General features: G+C 26.4%; 2 protein-coding genes across 2 annotated transcripts in view; both read left to right on the forward strand.

Moving 5' to 3' along the window:
* The first annotated feature begins 237 nt into the window (after positions 1-237).
* LOAG_09814 (hypothetical protein) lies at positions 238-4563 on the forward strand. The gene is made up of 9 exons (XM_020448025.1): positions 238-385; positions 1124-1231; positions 1383-1567; positions 2026-2200; positions 2422-2598; positions 2823-2921; positions 3644-3725; positions 4074-4156; positions 4394-4563. Exons 1-9 carry the CDS (start codon positions 286-288, stop codon positions 4486-4488), a joined length of 1104 nt encoding a protein of 367 aa, XP_020301796.1. The 5' UTR covers positions 238-285; the 3' UTR covers positions 4489-4563.
* Positions 4564-8065: 3502 nt separating this feature from the next.
* Positions 8066-9643, forward strand: part of LOAG_18393 (hypothetical protein) — a 3479-nt gene continuing 1901 nt past the window's right edge. The window contains exons 1-4 of the mRNA XM_020451053.1: positions 8066-8267; positions 8517-8672; positions 8766-8897; positions 9404-9542. Coding sequence (XP_020305196.1) covers positions 8094-8267; positions 8517-8672; positions 8766-8897; positions 9404-9542 — 601 coding nt within the window. The 5' untranslated portion in view covers positions 8066-8093. The remainder of the gene's footprint in view (positions 8268-8516; positions 8673-8765; positions 8898-9403; positions 9543-9643) is intronic.

The raw sequence follows: 9643 nt of genomic DNA on the forward strand, positions 1-9643 counted from the left end.
TAGATTTAATTCAAATTCCAAAATTAAGCAACATTAAATTAAGCAATTATGCATAATGATGTAATAAATGTAACACAATTATAGCATATATCTAATTAATTTAATAATTAAATTACATCTATAATACATATTAATAAGGCTATTTCTCTGCGACAATGAGCAATTTTTGGACTTAAAATAAACTTTTCCTTTATTTTAGACTTGAAAATAAACACTTCATCGATTATTTATATTACAGAAAAGCCACAATTTCAAACGAAAGATTTAATATTTTGCTTAAATTTGATGCAAAATGGTATTAATCCACCATTAGCACGGCAAAGTGTCGCACCATTAATGAGCTCAAATTTAGCATCTACTTTAATACGAGGATCTAATACTCATGGTAAAATGTTCTTTTACTAGTTTAATAATCTGAAAAAAAATAACTTAAATAATACATTTGTAGCAATATTTTAGAATAAATTATAGATTTGTAACAGTACTGTAACATTAATTATAAATTCATAGCAATACTATGGTACTAATTATAGGTTTACAACAGTACTATGACACTGATTTTAGGATTGTAGCAGAGTACTGTGGTACTAATTATAGGTTTTCAACAGTATTATGGCATTAATTATAGGTTTGTAGCAATACTTTGGTACTGATTATAGGTTTGTAATAGTATTGTAGCATTAATCATAGATTTGTTGCAGTACCGTATCACTAATTATAAATTTGTACCAATACTGTGGTATTAATTATAGATTTTCAACGGTACTCTGGCATTAATTTCAAGATTGTAACACTACTGTGATATCAATTATAAATTTCCAATAGTACTGTGATACTAATTATAGGTTTGTAGCAGTACTTTGGTACTAATTATAATTTGCAACAATACGATAATATTGATTATGAATCATTACTAAATATAGGGATATTTGATGCTTATTTTTTAAATTGAAAATAATAACTCGTTTTTTTTAAGTTAGAATTTATAAAAATCGGAAATTTATTAATTTAATTTTTTTGTAAACTTTTAATTTCACAATTACAATTTCTCTAATAAATGAAAGATGCCTTATTAAAGTGTCTTTTTTTTTCTTCTTTTCTCCTACAGGTTCAACGATTATAGATGTTTCCGGACGACAGGGTTCCGTATCCGTAACAGAACGTGGACATTCTGCAACTGTAACAACGCATCGTATTGTTCGTGAAACAGTTTGTCAAGCTATTTTTCTAGGTACATTATTGCGACAATTAAAATCAAAAAGTTTTTTTTTTTACAGTCAATTTCAGCAAGTTTTATTTGTCAAATTTTTGGAAAAGTATTTGAAATGCATCAACTTTTTTCTTTTAATTTTTCAAATTAAATTAATTTTTCTTTTCTCTAGCTCTCAAAGTGATGATAATAACATTCGAGAAGCAAATGACATTATTATGGCCACGGGTATTTAAAGTGATTCGTGATTTGATTGGTAAAAAAATTGGTGGCACATCATTATATTCATTTATTGATTTTATGGTTGATATCAATTTGCCAATATCACTTATCATTCTACCATTCCTACAAAGCAAAGTATTTTAATTATTTCATTAAATTAATTAGTGTGATATGTTGGAATATACTATGCAACATTAAGTGCAAATAAATTTCGATTATATCATTAATGCTAATTGTTATTAATTAGTGGAAAGTTAAACTTGAATCTATTACTTAAATTAATAGTTACACCTTTTCAAATCATATATTTTTCAAAAAAAAAACCATCATATTTAATTTTTTTTCTTATACTTTTTTCCTTTTTACCTTTCACTTCCCAATCAATTATTTATCAGAAATTATTTACCAAATTTATTGAGGCCAATCATTTCGATTATTAACAATTTTTTTTCAAAATGATAAAATAAAATTTCAATTTGAAAATCGATTATAAAATTTCATTTCTCAAACAGAAGTAAAGATTTTATAAAATTTTTGCATGGAATTTTTTATTTTTTTTTCTGTTAAATGCTTATTTGGGCGTAAAATTGCAGATAGCGCAAAAAGTTTCAAATGAACAAGAAGCTGCATGGCAAGTAGAATTTAAAAAACGCCTACAACTATTAGGTGGTGCATCAGGATATGGTATTCGTGGATATGGTTCATTGTTAGCGGAATTGTCACATGAGTTACAGATGATGAAGGAAGACTTTTCGATGAGAGCTTTTGGTATGCTTACATAATCTATATTTTATTCTAACCATTCAATTCAATTAGTTAAATTTTTTTTTGTATATATTTATTTTTTATAAATACGGAAAACTTTCCAATAATTTGAAATCACACTTTGTCAAAGCCTTAATTTTGGAGGACAACATCATAATTATTCATCAATCCGTACGATCATTGAATAATTTTATTTCAAAAATTATTTGAAATATTCCAATTAGAAATTGCACGATCTCATACACCAACGATCACAGAACTTCACAGTGATTCGGGTAGTTCACAAAGTACCGTTGGATATCGTCATTCAAATACACGATCAAATGCTAATGATTCAAGACGCTTATCAACGATAACAATTACAAAATTAAATCGAATAGCTTCTTCAGTACAACATAAAGGTTTTCCTCATATAATTCTTTAATACGAAACTTTTTTTTCTTTTTTTTATTTCGAAATTTATAAAATTAAATTTTAAGAAAAAATGATATAGGTTATATGTGAAATTTTGAAATTATTTATCTTATTTTTTTTTTTTATTTAGTTTTTAATCTTTATTGTTGCTCTAGCAATGTGCACAATAGATCATCTGGGAATCAATATAACTGAGGAAAGGAATTTCTAGAAACAATACCTGAAAGGACAATCGTTGAAGGTACAGAAGATGACAATTCACATGTGATATCTTCATCAACTACAAATGCAGCACAAACTCATTCCATTGGTTAGCATTACATTTATTTAACAACAATACTATTTAATTTTAATTAACTTCTAATTTTAGTTGACAATTTTATTAAGTATAACTAACTATTCAATAGCATCAAATAAAAAATATCCATATAAACTAATGTTAAAAGGATTTAAATGCAAAATTTTAATGAAACATTCATTATAATTCTATCAACATGTAAAGGATAAAAATATATATAAACTAAAATAAAATAGCTTAATTAATCCTCTGTGTACTTAATGATAAATATAAAATGATAAATAAATTTAAATTTCAAACTACGAATGAAATAATTGCGAAATGGAAAATGACAAAAATAAATTTCAAACAATTTCGAATTAATGTTTTATTTTCGTTTACTTTATCAAATTATCTAATCTGATATAGTTATAGCTCGGAATTCATTACAAAAATTATCAAGCAATAAACTTATGATAAGATAAGGATGATAGATAGGGTTGTAATATTTGCTGATTTTTTTTTCTGCGTAATTTCCGTAGTTTATTTTCATTATTGCTGATAATGATAACAAGTTTTTGAAGCATTTAATCATTTAATTTTAATTTATCAAATTCCTCTCTTTTCTTACTTTTTTTTTATTTTAAAAAGAGAAAAGGTAGACATTTTTCGATGATTAAAATCTGATGTTTGTTTTTTTTAAGGTTTTGAAAAAAACGTTTCGGGAAGGTTCTAATTTTTGAGAAACATTTTAGATTCAGAAAAACGTACAGTTGTGGAATTGCATGATTTACCGTTGTTTTCGAAACATCAAAATTCACCAAATATCGAAAAAAGGTAAACCATGCGACAAAAGTTAAGAAGTTTTACTCCTTCGTATATCGATTTTGACAATGCGTCAGATTAGCAGCGGAAAAGATTCCGGATGCGGAAAGTTGCTCGACTGTTTCGTTTAATTTATTCCGCTGGTTAAATGTTTAACTACTAACAATGCTTACCTCTTAAAGTAATTTAGAAAATTTTAAATCCGAAAAGTTATTCCTGTTAATACTGGAATTGTTAATTTTGAAATCTTTGAGAAAATTTGCATACTCGATATGATTTCATAAATAAATGCTCCAGTGATAGTTTGCAAGAATAAATTATTGTTTTAAAAAAAAAAAAGCAATCCTTTAAACTTTATAGGCAACCAAAATTGGAAACTCTCGTACTTCCATCAAGTTTGGAGGAACCACTTCGTATGCCTTCAGAATCAGAAAAACCAAAAGGTGATTAATTACTTTCCAATATCTATCTTACAAATAGTAGGAATTCAGGCAATGCGCAAATGTTCCATCACCAGAATAGAAGCTTCAATTTTTGATGTCAAAAAAAGATCAAAGAATTAATTGAGCGATTATTCAGCTATCAATATATTAATGTTGGTTGAATAATCGAATTAGATTTTGAAAGAGATTGTTAAATTTGAAAATTCCAAAATTTCTAACATATCATATCTTTTTCAGTCGTATCATTTACAACACCAGTGGGACATCGGCGTGATTCAAGTGGTGATGAGGATTTTGTTGATCGTATTACGGCACGACATCATTATGTATAAAATTATTCATTGTGATATAATCATCTATTAGGGGGGATATGCGTAATTTATGTTGGTTGTATGATTTGTCAAAGCTTATTAGATATCAATCATTAAATCATTTAATTAAATTGATTTAGTAGGTTAATTGCTTATTTTTTTTTTTTGATTAAATGTTTTTGTTGTTTATAATTTGTGCATAATTTTATTTGATAGTAATAAAGAATGCTAAAATTTTTGCTTATTTTGCAATTAAATTTAAAATTTAAAATCAAATAAACATCGAAAATATTTCACTTTATTTATTTTGCTAATAAATTTATTTCATTTTGATATGTTACAAAATCAAAATCCGTAGCTTTAGTCATTTTCCCTAGCAGATTATCAGCAAAACGCCGTCGTGATAGTGATTGTTCTGCTAGAATTGTTTTTCTCGAAATAATAACATACTTCGATAAACCTTAAAAAAGAAAAAACAAAACAAATATTCAAATAATAATACAATAATTCGTTTAAATTTGTAAAATTATTTCGAATCATAAATTAAGAAGTATTTATTTGAATTTAAATTTAATATTTGAAATATTTATTTTAATTTAAAGAAATATTTATTTGAATTTATTTATTATTAGAAATATTATTTGAATTTTATTTAATATTTATTTGAAATTCAATAAATTAGTGAATTGTAGGAAGTAAATGTGTTAAAAATATTTTCGAGAATTCAATTTTCTCGTTTCCACTTTTTTTTTCTGATATGGAAGAAGAGAGAGATTGCTGATAATAAATGTTACCGGATATAGTAAGTATATCATTTATACTTATATATTTATATATTTTATACTTTATACAGGTGGTATGTCAAATCGATCGCAGTAGTTGATTGTACTTTAATTTTTTTTTTCTGATAAATTTTAATTTTTATATCTCACAAAAATCTTGATATGTATATAATTTAGGTATAAAAATGAGATGGAAGCAAAAAAGAAGAAAGAAGAGGTATCATTCTAATTATCATGATAAAACTTGGCTAGCTTAATTAGCCGATGAATAGACTTATGTTAGAAGGAACAAAAATAATAGACGGAAATAATTAAAGTATTTTTACATAATTGAAATAACTTGGAATAATTGTGGTAGATTCATAACATAAAATTTTATAATATAAAAGATTTTATTTAAAATATTTTTAGATGATTTAGAATGATTAAATATTGTAAACCGTTCCTTATAAACTTAGTGATAAGAGATAAGGATGATAAGGATGTAATTCTTGTTAGTTTTTTTTTTTGTAAATAAAATATTATAATAACAGATAATGATGATAAGGATGTAACTCTCATTCTATAAAGAGCTAAGATGAATGAATAGAAATCATTCTCTGATTAAAAATTATTCATTGAATCTTATCATCTCATTACAATGGTTAACTTTCATCCTTATCATTTCTTAACAAATAGCATCATCTAAAATCTTCACAAATATTTTTCTACAATGACTTACAAATTAACCTAATGATCGATTCTATTCTTTATTATTTGCTAATATCACTTCTATTATGTTTAAGAATTTTTAAATTACAAGAAGTTTTTTGCTTAAAACATTTATCGTTATCAACCAATAAAACAAACCAAGGAGAAAATTGTCCAACATTTTTGCAACAGCTTATCTTATCATATCTGATATCAACAAGACAAGTGTTGACAAATATAAAATGGAATAGAGAGAAATGATTTATTTCTTACTTTCAACATTATATATCCATAGGTGCATATATTGATCATCAATGCCATGAATGCTAGAATTGTTGATGTGACAGCAATGACAAACATTAATTCATTTTTACTTGATGCTTCATTAAATGATGATTCATGCATGAATTGATGCTAAAATCAAAAGCATAAAATGAGATAGATGATCGATGATAACAAATGTATGAGTAATGGCTAGATTATGATAACGATTATGTTAGTGTAGGAGTGAAGCAATTGATAGTTTAGGAATGAATATTCTTATAAGTATAAGTAATCCATTTGTTGATTAGTGAATTAATTAATGAATTGATTGAAATAATTCAGGTAAAAAACTTATGTTAGTCGATCAATTAATGAATTAATTAATTCGTTAATTAATTTTATTGAAAATTAAAATTTAGACTATTCCAGGAAACAGTTCTCAAATTTAACAGCATTTTTAATCTAACCATTATTTAAACAACCGCACTGTAAAAAAATAAAACAATTGTCAAATTTATGTTAATATTATCCTATTATATAACTCTGTTTATCGTAATATTATTTCCTATTTTATGTAAAATGATATTTTGGAAATTAAAAATTAAAATTGAAAATGAAAAATATTTGTAATTAATAAATTATTTCAATTAATTTATAAATTCATTTATTTGTCACATTTGATTGTTATGGAAAAATTAAAATTCTATTACTTATCAATTCCATGGCGTAATTTTATTTATTTCATCCTCAAGTATATTCATATTCAAGTATATTCATATATATTCTCAAGTATATTCATATTCACATTAATGCTTGATAATAAACGAAAAGTATAAAATGTTATCAAAGTTAATGAAACTAATTAAGTAATATATTATAAAAATTAAGTAATATGTTATAAATTAAGTAATATATTATAATTAAATAATATATTATAAAATTATAAATGAAAAATTCAGCAAAATCATAAATTAAATATTTCAAAAACGGTTTGATAAGCATTCTGATAGGTATGTACCTGTTATCAATATCATGATAAGCATTCTGATAGGTATGTACCTATTATCAATATCATAACAGATGCATAAAGTGGAAGGAAGATGCATGAAGGATATAAGTTGAAAGTGATACTTCTGTGTTGTAAAATGTACGTTCATATTTTACAATTATTTATTCAAATTTTTAGAAAGTTTTACTCACATCCGCTTATTAGTACTTAACTTTTAATGGTAGTATATGCAGCAAAAAGCATTTTATCAAAAATCAGCTTCTACAAAGCTAACATTCTCATTACTGATAAACTGTTAACATTTTCATAATCGATGTCAAAGGTCAGCTTCTACGACGTCAACATTCTCAGTACTGATAAATCGTTAATATTTTCAAAAGTTTTTTTCTATTTTTTGAATCATTCATCCAAAATGTCAATGTCATAGTAATAATATATTTAGCAAAAATCATTATCATAGCATCATATCAATGCTACAAAATGATTATCTATATAAATAGCAAAAAAATAATTGATGGAGATAAGGAATTTTCATAAAGAGACGATGTCAAAGGTCAGCTTCTATGAATTCCATATGTCGGTCCGAAGATAGACAGGGATAAGGTCCGGTAATAGTCGGGGTTTTTGGTAGGGATTTCTATGAAATGTTAACGTTATGATATCAGTGTTTCTTTTCTACTTTACTTTTGCTAATAATTAACTTTTACAATTAATGATTTGCTTTTGCTAAGACTTTTTGGTTCAGTTAGCTGCATTAACTCGGATAACTTCCAATGCTTACAATTTATGGAACGATTCGCAACAAAGACTTGTCATTCTGGATACTTCTGATTATTATTTTGAATATGTTTCATTCAAGGAATTATACGATAATTGATTGAATGGGTAGCGAAGTAGCAGATCTGGATGGAGTTGACGGACGATTATTAGCGTTGGCTGGATCACCTTCTCAATATATCAAATTAAATGTCGGCGGTGCATTGTATCAAACAACAATATGTACTTTGACCAAACATGATTCCATGCTACGGGCTATGTTTTCTGGCCGGATGGAGGTTTGTTTTTTCATGTTTGATATCACTTCTTTAATTTTTTGATAGAATAACTGATATTAACCACTTTTAATTCCTTTTAAGTCTTCATCATTTACAGTTCAAGTTCTAAATTTCTATAAGTACTTAGGCAAACTTTGCTGATGTGAAGTACTTTTTATTGTTTTACCACTTTGCTGCTAAAAAAACAAGAAATTAATGTAATAAATAATCAGTTGATACGATGATTTGAATGATGTTGTGATATTTCAGATTCTAACCGATAGTGATGGTTGGGTGCTGATTGATCGTAATGGAAAGCATTTTGGTACGATTTTAAATTTTTTAAGAGATGGTTATGTTCCATTACCGGAATGTCGCGTTGAAACAGCTGAAATACTGGCTGAAGCGAAATATTACCTTATTCAGGTAAGATTGAGCTTTTGCCATTTATTAGTAATTCATTGCAGAAGAGGGTTTTTAAGATTTATGTTTTTTAATTTATGATGCAATTGTTTATAGGACTTAGTGCAATTGTGCCAAAATTGGTTAAAAGTGATAACAAAGGAAGACGTCGAACCAGCCGGTATCTGCAAAGTCCCGCTTATTAATACTAAAAAGGATTGTGATCGTATTGTAACTAGTACCACAAAGGTTCTGTTTCCATTGCTTTTGTGGATGAATAAAATACTTCGGTACTCAACTTATTCCTTCTATAAAAGTGAAGTTTGGTAATGGTTTATCTGCTTAGTCCTCCATTTAAATGCCTAATAATTTCAGCAGTTAGATGATGTGCAAATCCATCGGAAAATGCTGCTTGAGATGTCCAAGCAAAGCTTAAAAAAAAAAAAAAAAAAAACTAACTGTTTGTCAGTTAAATAAGAGAAGGTATTTGAATCTCCGTTGTTCTACATTATGAGAAAACATACACACTTGTGCGACCACCAATGAACATACTGCAGTAAAATGACGAGCAGTCGTGCTATATATGTACTAATATTTTTTCGAAATATAATCTAGCGTAGAGACCAGATGAGAAGTTCATTCACTTCATTGGATTGCATATTAGGAAAGCATTGATCATCTGGAAGCTTTCGGATTATTTCATATCAAGTATATAATTTCTAAATAGTCTATCTTGCATAAGTTTTTGATTTTAGCCCGTTATAAAGCTTCTAATTAATCGGCATAACAACAAATATTCCTATACTTCTCAGTCGGACGACAACTTAATGAAGAATTTGGAACTATTTGATCGACTTGTTACACGATTTAATGATCGTGTCCTTTTTGTAAAAGGTAACTGCTCCTTCACATGTTTGCTAGTTAAATTAAATTGCTAATTGCTAACTATGCTTTTTCATAAGATGATCATTCGTTTTGCAGATATGGGTGCAGAG

This window comes from Loa loa, assembly GCF_000183805.2.
Source record: "Loa loa unplaced genomic scaffold supercont3.289, whole genome shotgun sequence".
Taxonomy (NCBI): domain Eukaryota; kingdom Metazoa; phylum Nematoda; class Chromadorea; order Rhabditida; family Onchocercidae; genus Loa; species Loa loa.

Excerpts from the sequence above, each read along its gene's own strand:
- LOAG_09814 (XM_020448025.1), top strand. The coding sequence starts at position 286 with ATGCAAAATGGTATTAATCCACCATTAGCACGGCAAAGTGTCGCACCA. Across the intron at positions 1,232-1,382 it reads TTGTCAAGCTATTTTTCTAG|CTCTCAAAGTGATGATAATA; the intron begins GTACATTATTGC and ends TCTTTTCTCTAG. Across the intron at positions 4,157-4,393 it reads AGAATCAGAAAAACCAAAAG|TCGTATCATTTACAACACCA; the intron begins GTGATTAATTAC and ends TATCTTTTTCAG.